Genomic DNA, 19,563 nt, shown 5'->3' with positions numbered 1-19,563 from the left:
AAAAAGATGCTCAACATCACTAATCATCAGGGAAATGCAAATTAAAACCACACTGAGGTATCACCTGACACCTGTCAGAATGGGTAAAATAAAAAATATAAGAAACTGGTGTTGATGAGTATGTGGAAAAAAAGGAACCCTCCTGTGCCATCGGTGGGTCTAAATACTGGTGTAGCCACTGTGGAAACAGTATGGAAATTCGTCAAAAAACTAAAAACAAGATTAGCATATGATTCAGTAATTCCACTACCCAGCAATAAATAAACAAAAAAGTAAATAAATACACATGTATATATATATATAATACATATATACATAAGTATATATTATATATTATACATATATAAATGTGAAAAGATATATGCACCCCTATGTTTACTACAGCATTATTTAAAATAGCCAAGATACAGAAGCAACCCAAGTGTCTGTCAACAGATGAATGGATAAAGAAGCTGTGGTATATGTGTATAGATGTGTATGTACACACACAATACATACACACACGATGGAATATTACTTAGGCATAAGGAGAGGTCATGCCACTGAGACAACATAGAGAGTATAATGCTAAGTGAAATAATTCAGAGAAAGATAACCACCATAAAAAAAAAAAAAAAAAAGGATAACCACCATATGATTTCACTCACACAGAATCCAAAGAACAAATAAATAAATAAACAGACCCATAAATACCAAAAACTGATGGCTGCCGGATGAGTTGGGTTGGGTAGATAGATGGGTGAAATGAGTGAAGGGGAGTGGGAGACAGAAGCTTCCAGTTGTGGAATGAATCAAGACCAGGCACAGCATAGGGAATACAGTCACCAATGTTGTATGGTGACAGATGGAAGCTCCCCCTGCAGTGAGCACAGCCTTACACACGGACTTGTCATATCACTATGTTATACACCTGAAACTAATATAACCTTATGGATCAACTATATTTCAATTGAAAGAAGAAAGGGCAAAGAGCATAAGTATTTTAGGTTTTGTGGGCCATTTGGTTGGTCACAACCACTCAACTGTGCTGTTAAAGCATAGAAACAGCCTGTGGATAAATGAATGGGTGTGACTGTTTCAATAAAACTTTATAAAAAGCGGTAGCAAGCCACAGTTTGCCACTCCTAATCTAGACTCCAGTATGTATGGGCAGGTGTGTGGGTCTCTTGCCAGAGAAGCTCTTTCGGAGCAGTGGCTGCTACTGGCTTGTTTCAGAGTGCCTTGGTGTAGATGCATTTTGTTACCTGTCAACAAGTATTTCTCAGAATGGTTGAGTGTCATGCCCAGTCGTTGAGGATTTCACAGTCTAGATGAGTAGGCAAGATGTGTTTATAAGAAGTAAGTAATGCAAAAATAAAGGAGTACTGATGCAGGTGCTAATGGATTCTAAGTACTACAGGAAGAGTGTAGAGGTTGGTGCCATCCTGAAGGATGACAGGATCAGGTCATGCAGCGCCCTCCCCAAAATATTTCCTACCACTCACCATGTGTCAGGTATCATGCTAAAATATCATACATGTATCTCGGATAGTCTACAAAACAATCGCATGAGCTTGGTCCTAAAGTCTTGAGAAATTGAATGACTTGATCATGGTTCTACAAAGTTATCAAAACTGTGAAGGTGAACCTGGGTAGAGTGATTTCAGAGGCTGGGCTCTGGACACAAAGCTCTGTTCTTTTTCCACAGAGGCAAGAGCAGACAGTTAACAAAAGAAGGCATTATGATGGTCGATACACAATTTTTCAAAACTAGGGGACTGTTCCTCCTCTCATGCACTTAATTCAAAACACGTAAGTTGTTTTCTTTCGCTATCACTTTTCAGCATTGTCGGGGGAATTGAAACCTTTCAGGTTGTTAAAGAGCAGGGCAAACAATCATTTGTACTTCATCAATCACAGAGGCAGCCTTTCCAGGCAGAGGCAGCAACAATGTGCTGCGTGCAATGTGTAAGCTCTTGTGTTGCTGGCTAGGCAGCCAAGCAGATCCCCTGCTACTGGGCTGGCTGAAGAGTGCTGACTTACCATCATATTCTGGGAAGTAGTCAACTAGGTGGGAATACATAATTTTCTCCTCTAGAAGATCTTTCTTGTTTAAGAATAGAATAACCGAAGAGTTCTGGAACCAGGGATATGTGATAATTGTTCTAAAGAGTGCTTTGCTTTCTTCCATTCGGTTCTGAAAAAAATCAGAAAAACAAGGCATGAATTACAGGATTACTCAATCTGTGACTTGTTTGTGTTGGAAGTACAACCCATCTCCTGTATGCATTCAAAATTTTGTAGCCTCAGGCTGGATGGTAGTAGCTTTTATCAGGATTTACATGCAAAGGGTTCATGACACCCATCAGCTCTTTTATTAAGTTAACTCTCAGACTGACAAGCAGATGACCAGCTCTTCCTCCCACAGACACACTCACCACTAGGTCATTCCCACACCCAGGTCACAGACAAAGGCAGCAGATTAGGGAGAGTCCTCCTTTTCCTGGGGACATAAAAGCCTTGGTGCATGGGGACACTTCTTCCTGGCTATACCGATGATACTTTCTGGCCCCCACAGTTTAGTGCTATGTGTGATGACTAAGTTTCCAGCAGTGAAAACACCTGCCTGGGACTCAGCCCACCTCCACCACTCCTGGGGGCCTGGTGGTTGAAACCAGAGCATCCTACTCCCATGGCATCCAGCCTGGATCAGGGCAGGGCTCTGAATCCAGGCCCACATCACTTAGAACAACTACTCTCTGGTTTATGGTCATCAGTTTAGCCAAGCAGCCCAACTGGCCCCATTAACTCCAGGACTTTTGCTGGGAACTCTGGAAGAGAGAACCTTGATTTCATGCAGAATGTGGATGAGGACTCACGTAGGCTCAGGAACTTCAGACAACCATCTTGAAATAGAAAATAAACCAGGTCCTGCTCATTTGCTTTTAATACCTGAACTTGGTTCTGCCTATGGATTTTCAGCAACATTGGCCAATATGTATTCTTTAATTTTGAAGCTAGTTTGAACTGTGTTTTTCTGTTTGTTGTATAAAATACTTGCAATGGATATACCTGGATACATCCCCCCCACCCCAAACTTCTCAAAGGAGATGAATGAATAAATGACATTTCAGGGGGGATCGCCATGAAGACTAGGTGTTCAAGCTGTTCATGTTTTCCGCTCAGAGTCAGAGCATTCCTCATGTAGAAGGTTCCCTAAGTTTCATAGTGCAGTGTTACAAAGGCCCAGCATACTCTTCCGGACAACCTTTTGACTGCAGTTCCAGGAAATCTCCAGGAAACTCACTTCACCAAGGAAAATTTTCTGATCCTAATTTTGTCTTGTTCTTTCCTTCCGTAAAGTGTGCCAATTCAAATCAGGTTGAAAAGACCCACTTTTCAAAAAGAGATCTTTACCAAGTTCTGTAAAGCAGATGATCGTCAATATGCCTATCTCTTCAACCTTTAAACTTCCTCCCTAGCACTGCTCAGACATTTAAATACGAAAGCACACGGAATATAAAAAATAGTGAAAGGGAATAAAGGGGAAAGGAGAAAAAATGAGTGGGAAATATCAGAAAGAGAGACAGAACATGAGAGACTCCTAACTGTGGGAAACGAACAAGGGGTGGTGGAAAGGGAGGTGAGCAGGGGGTGGGGGTGACTGGGGAACGGGCACTGAGGGGGGCACTTGATGGGATGAGCACTGGGTGTTATGCTATATGTTGGCAAATTGAACTCCAATAAAAAATATAATACGAATGCACAGTGGGACAGATACAGAGGGACTTCATGGCTCAAGGGACAATGTTTATTTCACTGTGTACATTTCTCTTTTATACAAATGATATGCATGGCTTTTAAAATATCTATGTGCCTTTTACTGGTTATCATCACCAGTGGTAAAATTTTAACCCCCAGAAACAACAGTCATTAAGAAATCATGTCTTGGAGCCTATGGTTTTACAGGTTGAAAATTTCAGGGCTGAAGATCAGCAAAGGCCCAAATAAGAACTGAAAGAATTCTAGAATCTAAAGAAGGTTAAACTCAATAGTGACATCTCTGATGGGAGAGTTAACTTTTTTTTCCCCTTATATAAAGAAATTCTAGAAAGGCATACTGTGGTCTTCAAAGAAGCCCTGTTTAAAAGGTGGTTATATACACACTGGCATCAACCAAGTGAGTCTCCATTAGAAAGTTATTAGAGTTAGCACTCTCCAGAAGAGATGTGATGGGATCCCTGGGGAGGGCTCTCTTCGGGCTTTTACCGGCTTTATTCAAAGGTAAAGGTCTGGACCCTGGGAGGAGTCAGGAAAAGAGAGAATGGCGCTAAATTCATATAAAGGAGGCTCCTAAGGGATGTGTGGGTGGCTCAGTGGTTGAGTGAATGCCCTTGGCTCAGGTTGTGATCCTGGGGTCCTGGGACTGAGTCCAGCATCAGGCTCCTCACAGGGAACCTGCCTCTCCCTCTGCCTGTGTCTCTGCCTCTTTCTCTCTCTGTGTCTCTCATGAATAAATAAGTAAAATTAAAAAAAAAAAGGGGGCTTGAAACTCAAAAGAGTTTCAAGACTGGACTGGGAAGAACCCCCAAGCTCTATGTGGAGTCTGCTGGGAAGTGACCTCAAACCAGCCTGAAGGACAGTGGCCAGGAAGAGTGGACTGAGTTCAGCACCAAGTTCCGGGGATGACTCACCCAGCTGGTTGTCCCTCTGTGCCCACTGTGACTGTACTCAGAGCCACTCTGGAAGCAGGGCCGCTGCCTGCGCTGGTCCCACTGAAGCTTTGCCTGCACGTGCAGGTGGGGGCTGCTCTTTGTTCTCAACCATTTACCATAATGTGTGTGTGGACTGGGACTAGAGTTTCTGATTGAGGGAAAAACTAGAAAGCAACCAGCTGACTGGCGGCATCATCAGTATCACTGTACTTTCGACTAGGTCTACAAATGCAATCTCGGCAGGGGCCCTGGGAATCTGTATCTGCACTCAGCCCTCTGGGTGATTCCTGTGCAGTCTCCACTTTGGGAAGCACAGGGCTGCAGAAGGGGTCCTCCAACTTGATGTGTGCTATGAGCAAGCAGGGGAACTCGTTAAAACACGGATCCTGATCCAGAGTCAGATGGGGCCTGCGATGTTGCATTCCGCATAAGCTCCCAGGTGGTGGGAGTCCACCTGGAGTTGGAAGGTGCAGAAAGCTCATCCAGGCAGGACAACGAAAAATTCCCTTTTTTGCAATGAGAAGTGCAGATCCTGTGATGAAAATCTAACCATGCCACCTTCATTCTTTTTATTTTTCCCAAGTAAGATCCTGACTTTGTGCTTTGAGGTTTTTTTTTTTTTATTTAATTTATTTATTCATGAGCTACACAGAGAGAGAGGCAGAGACACTGGCAGAGGGAGAAGCAGGCTCCATGCAGGGAGTCCGATGTGGGACTCGATCCCAGGACCCTGGGATCATGACCTCAGTCAAAGGCAGACGCTCAACCAATGAGCCGGCCAGGCATCTAGCGCTTTGGGTTATTTACTCCACAGGGAGAATTTCTTATCAGCCCTCCTACCCCCATACCCACACCGGGCCATGTGGGAATATTTATAAACTTGTATGCTACACATCAAAGCCCCTGGACTAAGTCTAAATGAACTAAATGAGATTTTCGCGATGCTTCACAGGATGGTGGAACCTGTAGAGCATGAGGGATAATCCACTTTGCTCGGGAAAATTGCTATCTATGAAGGAACAGCATGTCCTAGGAGACGTGGTGGCGCTTGCTTTTTAGGAACTTGCCAGGGCATGGGATTTCAAGGAGGAAAACAGAACAGCAATGTAGGAGACACAGGGACAACTGAAGAGGAGAAACAATGAGGTTTTGTTCCCCTCTCAGGAAAGGTTTAAAGGCAGTCCTGAGGGGTGGTGCTCATCACACCCACCTTCTCTTGGGGGTTTTAACCAGCTGAGTAAAAAATGATCCTAGTAAAGGTTTCACTACCTCAGACATGGCTCCTTGTGAACAGGGTGGGCCTAGCCTAAAAAGACTCTTGTCCGAAAAAGACTCTTGTCACCCCCACCTACAACTTCTCCCAAACTGAAAGCAAGTGTTTTTCTCAATGCAGGGTGACCTGATGGAGGTGACAAAGCTGGAACAGAGGAAGCAAAGAAAGAAGGGGCTGCCAGGGCCTGCCTGGTCTCTGCTGCCCCCCAGGGATAGAAAGAGGACTGAGGCTAGGCTCAGAGTGAGCTCATTGGCCAGTGGGTCTCCATGTAGTCACCCTGCCTGAAGTAAATGTGGCCAGAGAAGTGTCTTGGCCAGATCACACTTGATAGACACTGATTGTGCTTCTCCAAAATTCTTATGTTGAAGCCCTACCCCTTGATGTGACAGTTTTAGGAAGTGGGGCCTTGGGGAGTTGATTAGGTCATGAGAATAGGACCCTGGAGAATGGGATCAGTGCCCTTAGAAAAGTAAAATCCTATCCCCCAATGTGATGATGTTGAGAGGTAGGGCCAACTGGAGGTGAGGAGGATTAGTTCCCCCATTAGATGCCAGAGAGCTCCCTTAATACCTCCTGCCACGTGAGGACACAGAGAGAATACTGTCCTCTCTTAAACCACAAGGAGCCCTTCACCAGACATTGAAACTGCTCATGCCTTGATCTCAGACTTCCCAGCCTCCAGAATTGTGAGCAAAGTTTTCTGTTTATAAAAGCCATCCGCCTGTGCTGATTGGTTACAGCCGCTGGAAAGGACTAAGACAATGCTGATCAGGTGAGTTATTCCTACCCCCAGGCTGGCACCGATCAAGGGGTAAAGCCCTCAAAAAGCATTCACCCCGACCCCGGGCCCTGGGAGAAGGACAGGCTCCCTGCTCCTCACTTTGTAATCTGAGGCAGAGCGCCGTGACCACCGAGTGTCCTCCCTGCAAGATCACCAAAAAAAATCCCTGTTCAAGCCATCTAATCTTCCAACACTGCAAACTGATTCTCGAGGTCTGCCATCTGCAGCCAACACTGCTGTTTCATGCAACCAACCCCCTGCCAACACGTGACTAATGCTGCCTCCAGGGAAGGGCCCTGAGGTCCTCACTCTGGCATTCACCACTTAGCACGGCCTGACCCCGTTGCACATCTTCAGCCTGAACTCCTGCACAAATGTCCCTTTTGCCACAAAAACAGGCTCCATGTCACGGTTGTCACACAGGGTGGCTGCAAATTCCTGACCTGTGGCCAGTAGGAGCAGTCCCCGCTCCTAATCCTTCGAGGCCTAGATCAACAGGCTTTCCCAAGAAATCCTTCCCTGAGCCTCTCTTGGATTGACCCTGTCTGCCCCCTGCTCCCTGCCCCCCACACACTGTCCTACTGTTCCTCATTTGCCAATCTCCTGGATACACACAGAGTTTGCTGGAAGCTGGGAATGAAGGTGTGCTGGACAGCATCCTAGAGGATGGACGAGGACAGGAGTGTCCATGTGATGGCCCTGTGAAAGTGGTCGACAGAAGACGCTGGGGTCACATGAGAAGGAAAGGTTTGGTGGGAGAAGGCTTAAAAGCAAAGGTAGTTTTGGGATGCCTGGGTGGCTCAGTGGTTGAGTGTCTGCCTTCAGCTCTGGGCATGATCCTGGGGTCCTGGGATTGAGTCCTGCATCGGGATCCCCGCAGGGAGCTTGCTTCTCCTTCTGCCTGCATCTGTCTTTTATGAATAAATAAAATCTTGCCCAAAAAGCAAAGGTAGTTTTAAGTCGAATCTCGATGAAGGCGAGATGGAGGAAAGGTGAACAAAAGCAAAGCCAAGGAGGACCTGAATCCATAACTGTGTGAGAGGAGATTTGTGGGAACTCTTAATGGACTAGTTCACCAGGGCTTCTGATCCCTGTAATGTGGGCATTAAGAAAATTCTCCACGTTAATATGAAACATTTCTTCCTCATTTGCATCTTGGGGGGCAGCTGGAATGGGACAAACACACCATGTTCTGTGAAGGACACATGTGCTTGAGCCTCTGTTGTGGCCCTAATATAACCTGGTGTGTGTGCAGTCCTGCTCATTGTCAGCGCTGGCAGGCTCTAGGAGCCTACAGAAAACCCCACCAGACAGCTCAAGTGTGGCTTAACGAGATGCAATCATTTGCCTGGAGCTGGGAAGCCACTGCTTTCCTTCTGGCTCTTGGGCAAACCTCTCTCCCATTGAGGAATAGGCCAGATCCAGTGGACATGGCCCAAGAAACCAACTGGAAGCTAGCTTTCCTCAGGCTATGACCTTGCCCAAATCTCTGCATGAAACATTACCAATGGGCCTGAAGGGATACTATGCCCTGTCTGGAGACTTTGGGGCCCTGCTGCCACAGAGAGCTGATGTTTGCTGAGAAGGCTGTTGCGCCTCACGTCCCCCTGCCGAGCTGGTATTTTTTCCCTTTGGTGAAAGTTAGCATCAAACCAGAGATTGGAATGTCCAATTCTAGAACTTCAGCAGCTTCTCATTATTTTGCCAGTAAGTACCTGTTCCTCTCACAAAATTCACTTATTTTCTTTACCAAAAAATACAATTTAGACTAAGACCCTTATGTCTTGCCCATGATACAAGCCACCCACCTGCCTCCTTCTCCTTGTGGATATTTTTCCCTCTTGTTAATGGTTTAAGACACATTGATTTACATTCCCTGTAAGATTTAGAAGGCAGCCTTTATTTTTTTATTTTTATTTTTTTTAGGCAGCCTTTAAAATATAAAACTATACACTTAAGACATAAACCTGCAGAATGTCATTGAGTTGCCAGTGAAGGCGGACAGTCACCCATCCATCAGTATCCATTGTTCACCAGATAGACATCCATACTCAGATGTCTCCCCAGACACCATGAACCCCAGAGAACCTGGGATGAAGCTTTCAAGGCCCAGAGAAGCACTCTGGTATCAGAGATACAGATGATCTGAGTGATCTACAAACATACTAGTAAATGCCAGCAAGGAGTCAGGTGGCTGTGACTGTGTATTCACAATCCATGTGTCCAATTCTGTGACTCTGTAATCCCTGAGCTTTCAGCTTCAAGGCCAAAGGCATACATTTGACTTAAATGAGTGATGTACAGATATACAGAAGGAGATACATGAGCATGTCTACAGAGCAATGCATATTTATCGATTTTAAGATTAAAAAAAAGATTTTATTTATTTATTCATGAAAGACATAGAGAAAGAGGCAGAGACATAGGCAGAGGAAGAAGCAGGCTCCCTACCGGAGAGCCTGATGCAGGACTCAATAACAAGACTGTAGGATCACGAACTGAGCCAAAGGCAGACGCTCAATTACTGAGCTACCCAGGTATCCCGCTTTATGAGGTTTTTAAACCCAGGACTTCAGAGTTACAGGTTAAGACATCTGCTGGCCACATAATCACACTCCACTGCGATTCCAAGGAGCACCCAAGGCTTCCTTCTATCTACTGGCATGTGATGGAAAATGTGCATGCAAGCAAGGGACACTATGCGGGGGACCTTTTCATTGGCACCATTTCTGTTTCTGAAATTGATGCGGAAAGGAGATCCTCACAATGTACGGTTTTTATGCTTCAGGAATCCATATAGCACTACACCTTAAATACCACTCTTTGATTGCTCTGACAAGCTTCATGATTTCTTCTCAGATGTAACTCACTCAAGAGTATCTTATAAATATACCTTATTAAAGGCCATTATTTTAAACAAGCAAACTTGTTTTAATGTAATGATCCATGATAATGTAAAATTTGAATTAAAACGGTCATTTGTTATCAAACATCGAATCCTTTTTTTTTTTTTTTAAGACATTGAATACTTTGAAAAATTCACATCTTTAACAGGGAACTAGGAAATGTTCTCTCGGGTATTTCATTTGATACGTGTCAATTGGGTAAATAAACCAAACAACTCAAAAGACGTAACTCCAAAGCCTTATGAAATAACATTTCCAAGTTGGTCTTCTGTATATTTCTTTCCACCCTCGATGATTTAGGAAAAAGCTTGGCATGTCTGACTTTGTATCCCCAGCAGGATCTCATTGTTATGTGTCCAATCGGATGTCAGTGAAACACTGAGAATTCAAAACACATTCTGTGCCAAGCTCCTGTTGGTGGGGGCTGGGGTGAGGGTGGGAGGAAAGGGCCAGCGCTATGGGCTGGGGACCTCAGCTTCCTTATACCTCCCAAAGCTTGGGAGCACAGAATGAGACAATGTGTGCAAAGCACTTAGCTGTGATCCCAGCACACAGTATCTTGCAATAATGGCCACTGTCAGAGATGGCAAAATTGCTGCATAGGAACCTCAATTCACAGGGCACCTGGGTGGCTCAATGGTTGAGCATCTGCCTTCGGCTCAGGTCATAATCCCGGGATCGAGTCCTGTTATCAGGCTCCTGCTTCTCCCTCTGCGTGTGTCCCTGCCTCTCTGTGTCTCTCATTAAAAAATAAATCTTTTTTTTTTTTTTAAAAAGGGAACCTTAATTCACTTTCCTCAAATCCTTGACCAAACTCTGAATCCAGAGAAATCTTTCTATTCCCTGGATTTGCACAAAGTTACTCTATCCATGCTTTCAAATTCAGATATATTTGATTTATTTTTATTTTATTATTTTTTTATTTGATATATTTGATTTATAACAAACTGGAAAATTGTTTGGGTTTCCATCAATTGCTCACTTAGAAAATGTTTCTTCCAACTGTCCATACGTTAAGGGGGAATATCCTTAAAATGCTTAAAAATGTTCAATACTCTCAACCCCAGAGCAAACCAAGAAAATAGATACAATATATAAATGGAGCAGCTGGAATGACAAAGACCGTGCCCTAGGCTTTCTACTTCTGCTACTCAAATCAGATGACAGGAATAGAAATAATAAGGGATAACTAAATACAGCTGGATAGACCAAATGTCCTCCATAATTTTCTTAGCCTTTGCAAATCTTTGCAAGCGATTATTTGAGATCGAATCTGGCATACCCTCCAGGCTTGAAGACAGCTCCTGGAGGTTTTAATATTATAATTTCTGCCTATGAGTCAATGTAATCTACTGTACAGGATGTTTAGAGAAGCAAAGAAAGAGAGCATATTTGCCTCTTACCTCCAGGTCTGATGTTTCTAGGCAATGAAATGAGGCCCTTGGGAAGTGAACTGATGCAAACCAGAGTGAGTTGTAGGAGAAAGTGGGGGGAGAAGTGAAGGTGGGGCAGAGATCAGAGGGAAGGATCAGGAAGAGATGTTCACATCCTCAGACCAAAGAGAAGAGAGGGCCTCAACATGAGGGAGAGAAAAACACAAGTGTTTAACCCCTCTGATGTGGGAGCCCACAGGAAGATGGGATGATATCTTTAATAGTTCCTAGTGTTTTAGTTCAGTCGAGTGGTCAAGCAGTGGCTTGCAAACATTATTTTACAGCACTCTGATCTTTCTACTTACAATCACCCTGTGCTCCACTGTCCTACTCATTTTATGCTACATGTCAGTGATCCAATGTCTACCCTTAACTTACATAAATTCCTTCTCTTATAATACCCCTCACCTGCTGAGTCAGGATTTCAATATTTAATGCCTTGAGTATTCCTGTCATTGACTTTTCAATTTGTTGACCTTCCTCCCATCTTTCTCATACTCCACCCACAACCATCAGCCTGTGTCACCATTTTGGGGCCGTTCTGCCAGCAGCTCAGGAGAGATCACCACCTCCTTGCTCTCTGACATGATGTCTCAGGGCCAAAAGCAGCTGACCTCCCACACCCCACCCATGCTTCTCAAAAGTTGCTCTATCATACCACAAACTTAAATCCCATATGCTGTCACTTTCATTGTGAGTCCTTGCCCTCCACTAAATATCCAGGCATCAGGTAATTTCTCCTCGCTGGTTCACTGGGCATTTCTTCCATCCTAAATCTCACGAAGACCAGTAACTCCCATATTTCAAACTTGTTTAATTTGAGGACTGTAATTTCCTTGGTTTTTCCTGGAGCTAATTGGAGAAGACTTACAAATTTTTGCATAATTAAGATATAGATTGACATGCAGAGTTTAGACAGAAGAATGACTTACTCAGGATCCCAACCTATCATTAACTCCTTGGGTTATGTTCCCAATCATATAAAATGTTTCAGCAACAACCAGCTTGGTAGCCATGCTCTAGGCCAGTCATCAGAAGAGTCAAAGAAACAACCAGAGAGATCTACAGGAATGTGGCTGACACTTGAATGGCTGGACCCTAACTCTGGAACCCCAGTAAACCCATCAGTATGGGTCAAGAATCCAGAGCACAACCTGGCTGAATAAGCCTATGTTCATACTGCAGCAAGCTCATATGCTTGAAGAAAGAGCTCATTTACTGAGGTTCACTTGGTATGTCTTTACTAGATTCTCCGCCAGAACCAGATGCAAATTAACTTAAAATGGGCAACAAAGAAGAAGATACAGATTATTTCCATAGACACTAATAATTTTTTATAAAAATTTAAATTCAATCTGCCAACATATAGCATAACATCCAGTGCTCATCACATTACGTGCCCTCCTTAATGCCCGTCACCCAGTTACCCCATACCCCCACCCACCTCCCTGATTCTTTTCTTTGAGCTTCACTGGTGAGACACAAGGAGACATTTAATGTTGGCTTCAGGGCACAGTTAAAGCTGAAAGGCTGCATTTTGACCCACTTGTGTGGAACTGTGAAGGACAGCAAACAGGAAATTACGGGAATTCTGAATTATGCTGTGTGCAAACTTCCAAGACCGAATACTTGTTCCATGGCGCTCCATTCCCTAAGGACCTTAAGATTCTGAAATTCTGATCTGACCTGAATGTTAACAGTAGCAACAAAAAGAACTTTAGAAAGAAAATTTCAGTTGGCTTTCCCCAAGCTATCCTTGTGTTTGTTTTCTACACTTTCAAAAAGTATTTAAAATAAAGCCTAGTGATATTTTTTCCATTATAAAATTAATATGGTCATAGAAGAAAATTTAAAAACTATAAAGAGCAAGAAGGAAAAAATTCCCTGGTTGGAACTGCCCACATAAAACTATTGTTGTTCTTGTTGTTTTTCTCAATTTTAACAATTTTAGCTTTTTCTAGTCTTTGACCTATGCAGCTTTAGGGTTCATTTTGTATTCAGTGCTTTCTGAGATAATGGAAAGTTACTTTTGGACCTGCACCATCCAACTCAGAAGCCACTAGCTGCATGTGGCTACTGAGCACTCGAAGAGTAGCTAATGAAACTGAGGAAATAACTTTTAAATTTTATTTAAATATTAGTCATGAGGGACCTGTGGTTACTATACTAGACAGTGCTGTTTTAAAGGACTGTGATTATTTGGTACATAAAATATATCCTGTACTTTGCTTTCAACATTACATCCTAAGCATTTTTCAGTTTTAAAATTCATAAATATTTGAATAGCTTCATAGTTTTAGTGAACTGAACCAAATCTCTAGTGTATACTTTGCACTATTATCAGATTATAATTTACAACTCTGTACATAGATTTTCATTGTGAAATTTTTTTTAAACTTAAAAAAATTAATACTATTTTTTTTTAGAGAGAGGAAAGTGTGTGTGCAGCAGGACAGAGGGAGAGGGAGGGGGGGAGAGAGGGAGAGAGGGAGAGAGAGAGAGAGAGAGAGAGAGAGAGAGAGAGAGAGAGAGAATATGAATCTCAAGCAGGCTCCATAAGGGGCTTGACCTCAGGACCTTGAGATCATAACCTGAGCTGAAATCATGAGTCAGACCCCTAACTGACTGAGCCACCCTAGAGCCCCTGAAAATTTTCTTTATAACAGCATATCAAAGTAGGTTATAAAATTTAAGGCCCCTGGTAACAGACTATCAGATGGCTTTCTAGAGGAGGTGAGCAAACTTAGGGACCCTGTAATAGTGTGTATAGTTGCTCATTTTACTATTCCTTCTCAAGAAGAGAGTTCAAGCCTTTCAAAATCTTTTTTTATATCAAACTACATGTGGCATAAAACGATATACCAAATGATAGGGCAAAGAAAACAATAGTTCGGAGGAGGGGCAAGATGGCGGAAGAGTAGGGTCCACAAGTCACCTGTCCCCACCAAATTACCTAGATAACCTTCAAATCATCCTGAAAATCTACGAATTCGGCCTGAGATTTAAAGAGAGACCAGCTGGAACGCTAGTGAGAAGAGTTCGCGCTTCTATCCAGGTAGGAAGACGGGGAAAAAGAAATAAAGAAACAAAAGGCCCCCAAGGGGGAGGGGCCCCGCGAGGAGCCGGGCTGAGGCCGGGGCGAGTGTCCCCAGGACAGGAGAGCCCCATCCCGGAGGAGCAGGAGCTGCACCAACCTTCCCAGGCGGGCGGAAAGGGGCTCGCAGGGAGTTGGAGCAGGACCCAGGAGGGAGGGGATGCCCTCGGGCTCCCGGGGACACTAAGTGACACCTGCGAGCGCAGGAGAGTGCGCCGAGCTCCCTAAGGGCTGCAGCGCGCACGGCGGGGCCGGAGCAGCTCGGAGGGGCTCGGGGGCGGCTCCGCGGAGGGGGCTGCGGGGCGGGAGCGCGAATCCACCAGCGCAGGCCTCGGAGCACAGGGCGCCGGGACACAGCCCAGGATCCGGCCTCCCCCGGGACAGGCAGAGGCCGGGAGGGCCCAGGACAGCGAGGACGCTCCTGCCCCGAGCTGAGCAGATCAGCGGCCCCGCCCCGGAGCCTCCAGGCCCTGCGGACGGAGAGCCCCGTAGTTCCTACGGAGGCTGAATCCAGGCTTCCAGAGTTGACATAGCAACTGCGGCTGTTCCTCCTGGGGCCTCACGGGGTAAACAACCCCCGCTGAGCCCTGCACCAGGCAGGGGCAGAGCAGCTCCCCCAAGTGCTAACACCTGAAAATCAGCACAGCAGGCCCCTCCCCCAGAAGACCAGCTGGACGGACCAGCTCCAGGGGAAGTCAAGGGACTTAAAGTCTACAGATTCAGAAGATACTCCCCCGTGTTTTGTTTTTTTTTTCTTTTTTCTTTTCTTTTTGATTTCTGATTGCTTCCCCCACCCCCCTTTTTTTTCACCTTTCTTTTTCTTTCTCTTTTTCTTCTTTTTTCCTTTCTTTTCTCTTCTTTTTCTTTTTTCTTTTTCTCTTTTCTTTCCTTCTCTCTCTTTCTCTCCTTTTCCCAATACAACTTGTTTTTGGCCACTCTGCACTGAGCAAAATGACTAGAAGGAAAACCTCACCTCAAAAGAAAGAATCAGAAACAGCCCTCTCTCCCACAGAGTTACAAAATCTGGATTACAATTCAATGTCAGAAAGCCAATTCAGAAGCACCATTATACAGCTACTGGTGGCTCTAGAAAAAAGCATTAAGGCCTCACGAGACTTCATGACTGCAGAATTTAGATCCAATCAGGCAGAAATTAAAAATCAATTGAATGAGATGCAATCCAAACTAGAAGTCCTAACGACGAGGGTTAAAGAGGTGGAAGAACGAGTGAGTGACATAGAAGACAAGTTAATGGCAAAGAGGGAAACTGAGGAAAAAAGAGACAATTAAAAGACCATGAAGACAGATTAAGGGAAATAAATGACAGCCTAAGGAAGAAAAACCTACGCTTAATTGGGGTTCCCGAGGGCGCCGAAAGGGCTAGAGGGCCAGAATATGTATTTGAACAAATCCTAGCTGAAAACTTTCCCAATCTGGGAAGGGAAACAGGCATTCAGATCCAGGAAATAGAGAGATCCCCCCCTAAAATCAATAAAAACCGTTCAACACCTCGACATTTAATAGTGAAGTTTGCAAATTCCAAAGATAAAGAGAAGATCCTTAAAGCAGCAAGAGACAAGAATCCCTGACTTTCATGGGGAGGAATATTAGGGTAACAGCAGACCTCTCCACAGAGACGTGGCAGGCCAGAAAGGGCTGGCAGCATATATTCAGGGTCCTAAATGAGAAGAACATGCAACCAAGAATACTTTATCCAGCAAGGCTCTCATTCAAAATGGAAGGAGAGATAAAGAGCTTCCAAGACAGGCAGGAACTGAAAGAATATGTGACCTCCAAACCAGCTCTGCAAGAAATTTTAAGGGGGACTCTTAAAATTCCCCTTTAAGAAGAAGTTCAGTGGAACAATACACAAAAACAAGGACTAAATAGATATCATGATGACACTAAACTCATATCTGTCAATAGTAACTCTGAACGTGAACGGGCTTAATGACCCCATCAAAAGGCGCAGGGTTTCAGACTGGATAAAAAAGCAGGACCCATCTATTTGCTGTCTACAAGAGACTCACTTTAGACAGAAGGATACCTACAACCTGAAAATAAAAGGTTGGAGAACCATTTACCATACAAATGGTTCTCAAAAGAAACCAGGGGTAGCCATCCTTATATCAGATAAACTAAAATTTACCCCGAAGACTGTAGTGAGAGACGAAGAGGGACACTATATCATACTTAAAGGATCTATCCAGCAAGAGGACTTAACAATCCTCAATATATATGCCACGAATGTGGGAGCTGCCAAATACTTAAATGAATTATTAACCAAAGTGAAGAAATACTTAGATAATAATACACTTATACTTGGTGACTTCAATCTAGCTCTTTCTACCCTCGATAGGTCTTCTAAGCACAACATCTCCAAAGAAATGAGAGCTTTAAATGATACACTGGACCAGATAGATTTCACAGATATCTACAGAACTTAACATCCAAACTCAACTGAATACACATTCTTCTCAAGTGCACATGGAACTTTCTCCAGAATAGACCACATACTGGGTCACAAATCGGGTCTGAACCGATACCAAAAGATTGGGATCGTCCCCTGCATATTCTCAGACCATAACGCCTTGAAATTAGAACTCAATCACAAGAAGAAGTTTGGAAGGACATCAAACACGTGGAGGTTAAGGACCATCCTGCTAAAAGATAAAAGGGTCAACCAGGAAATTAAGGAAGAATTAAAAAGATTCATGGAAACTAATGAGAATGAAGATACAACCGTTCAAAATCTTTGGGATGCAGCAAAAGCAGTCCTGAGGGGGAAATACATCGCAATACAAGCATCCATTCAAAAACTGGAAAGAACTCAAATACAAAAGCTAACCTTACACATAAAGGAGCTAGAGAAGAAGCAGCAAATCGACCCGACGCCCAGCAGAAGAAGAGAGTTAATTAAAGTTCGAGCAGAACTCAACGAAATTGAGACCAGAAACTGTGGAACAGATCAATAGAACCAGGAGTTGGTTCTTTGAAAGAATTAATAAGATAGATAAACCATTAGCCAACCTTATTAAAAAGAGAGGGAAGACTCAAATTAATAAAATCATGAATGAGAAAGGAGAGATCACTACCAACACCAAGGAAATACAAACGATTTTAAAAAACATATTATGAACAGCTCTACGCCAATAAATTAGGCAATCTAGAAGAAATGGACGCATTCCTGGAAAGCCACAAACTACCAAAACTGGAACAGGAAGAAATAGAAAACCTGAACAGGCCAATAACCAGGGAGGAAATTGAAATCATCAAAAACCTCCCAAGACACAAGAGTCCAGGGCCAGATGGCTTCCCAGGGGAATTCTATCAAACGTTTAAAGAAGAAATCATACCTATTCTACTAAAGCTGTTTGGAAAGATAGAAAAAGATGGAGTACTTCCAAATTCATTCTATGAGGCCAGCATCACCTTAATTCCAAAACCAGACAAAGACCCCACCAAAAAGGAGAATTACAGACCAATATCCCTGATGAACATGGATGCAAAAATTCTCAACAAGATACTAGCCAATAGGATCCAACAACACATTAAGAAAATTATTCACCATGACCAAGTAGGATTTATCCCCGGGACACAAGGCTGGTTCAACACTCGTAAAACAATCAATGTGATTCATCATATCAGCAAGAGAAAAACCAAGAACCATATGATCCTCTCATTAGATGCAGAGAAAGCATTTGACAAAATACAGCATCCATTCCTGATCAAAACTCTTCAGAGTGTAGGGATAGAGGGAACTTTCCTCGACATCTTAAAAGCCATCTACGAAAAGCCCACAGCAAATATCATTCTCAATGGGGAAGCACTGGGAGCCTTTCCCCTAAGATCAGGAACAAGACAGGGATGTCCACTCTCACCACTGCTATTCAACATAGTATTGGAAGTCCTAGCCTCAGCAATCAGACAACAAAAAGACATTAAAGGCATTCAAATTGGCAAAGAAGAAGTCAAACTCTCCCTCTTTCCCGATGACATGATACTCTACATAGAAAACCCAAAAGCCTCCACCCCAAGATTGCTAGAACTCATACAGCAATTTGGTAGCATGGCAGGATACAAAATCAGTGCCCAGAAATCAATGGCATTTCTATACACTAACAATGAGACTGAAGAAAGAGAAATTAAGGAGTCAATCCCATTTACAATTGCACCCAAAAGCATAAGATACCTAGGAATAAACCTAACCAAAGAGGTAAAGGATCTATACCCTAAAAACTATAGAACACTTCTGAAAGAAATTGAGGAAGACACAAAGAGATGGAAAAATATTCCATGTTCATGGGTTGGCAGAATTAATATTGTGAATATGTCAATGTTACCCAGGGCAATCTACACGTTTAATGCAATCCCTATCAAAATACCATGGACTTTCTTCAGAGACTTAGAACAAATTATTTTAAGATTTGTGTGGAATCAGAAAAGACCCCGAATAGCCAGGGGAATTCTAAAAAAGAAAACCATATCTGGGGGCATCACAATGCCAGATTTCAGGTTGTATTACAAAGCTGTGTTCATCAAGACAGTGTGGTACTGGCACAAAAACAGACACATAGATCAATGGAACAGAATAGAGAACCCAGAAGTGGACCCTAAACTTTATGGTCAACTAATATTCGATAAAGGAGGAAAGACGATCCACTGGAAGAAAGACAGTCTCTTCAATAAATGGTGCTGGGAAAATTGGACATCCACATGCAGAAGAATGAAACTAGACCACTCTCTTGCACCATACACAAAGATAAACTCAAAATGGATGAAAGACCTAAATGTGAGACAAGATTCCATCAAAATCCTAGAGGAGAACACAGGCAGCACCCCTTTTTGAACTTTGCCACAGTAACTTCTTGCAAGATACATCCATGAAAGCAAAAGAAACAAAAGCAAAAATGAACTTTTGGGACTTCATCAAGATAAGAAGCTTTTGCACAGCAAAGCATACAGTCAATAGAACTAAAAGACAACCTACAGAATGGGAGAAGATATTTGCAAATAACATATCAGATAAAGGGCTAGTTTCCAAAATCTATAAAGAACTTATTAAACTCAACAGCAAAGAAACAAACAATCCAATCATGAAATGGGCAAAGGACATGAAGAGAAATCTCACAGAGGAAGACATAGACATGGCCAACATGCACATGAGAAAATGCTCTGCATCACTTGCCATCAGGGAAATACAAATCAAAACCACAATGAGATACCACCTCACACCAGTGAGAATGGGGAAAATTAACAAGGCAGGAAACAACAAATGTTGGAGAGGATGTGGAGAAAAGGGAACCCTCTTACACTGTTGGTGGGAATGTGAACTGGTGCAGCCACTCTGGAAAACTGTGTGGAGGTTCCTCAAAGAGTTAA

The 19,563-nt window shown here is 43.4% G+C and overlaps 1 protein-coding gene across 1 annotated transcript in view; it reads right to left on the bottom strand.

The window, feature by feature from the left end:
- The window catches only part of GNAQ (G protein subunit alpha q), a 315,249-nt gene that overhangs the window by 13,827 nt on the left and 281,859 nt on the right, over nt 1-19,563 (bottom strand). Inside the window, exon 6 of the mRNA XM_055311274.1 lies at nt 2,023-2,176. Within this exon, the coding sequence (XP_055167249.1) occupies nt 2,023-2,176 (154 nt within the window). The remainder of the gene's footprint in view (nt 1-2,022; nt 2,177-19,563) is intronic.

This window comes from Nyctereutes procyonoides, unplaced genomic scaffold (assembly GCF_905146905.1).
Source record: "Nyctereutes procyonoides isolate TBG_1078 unplaced genomic scaffold, NYPRO_anot_genome, whole genome shotgun sequence".
In the NCBI taxonomy this organism is placed as follows: Eukaryota; Metazoa; Chordata; class Mammalia; order Carnivora; family Canidae; genus Nyctereutes; species Nyctereutes procyonoides.
This window is presented reverse-complemented; position numbering and strand designations above follow the sequence as displayed.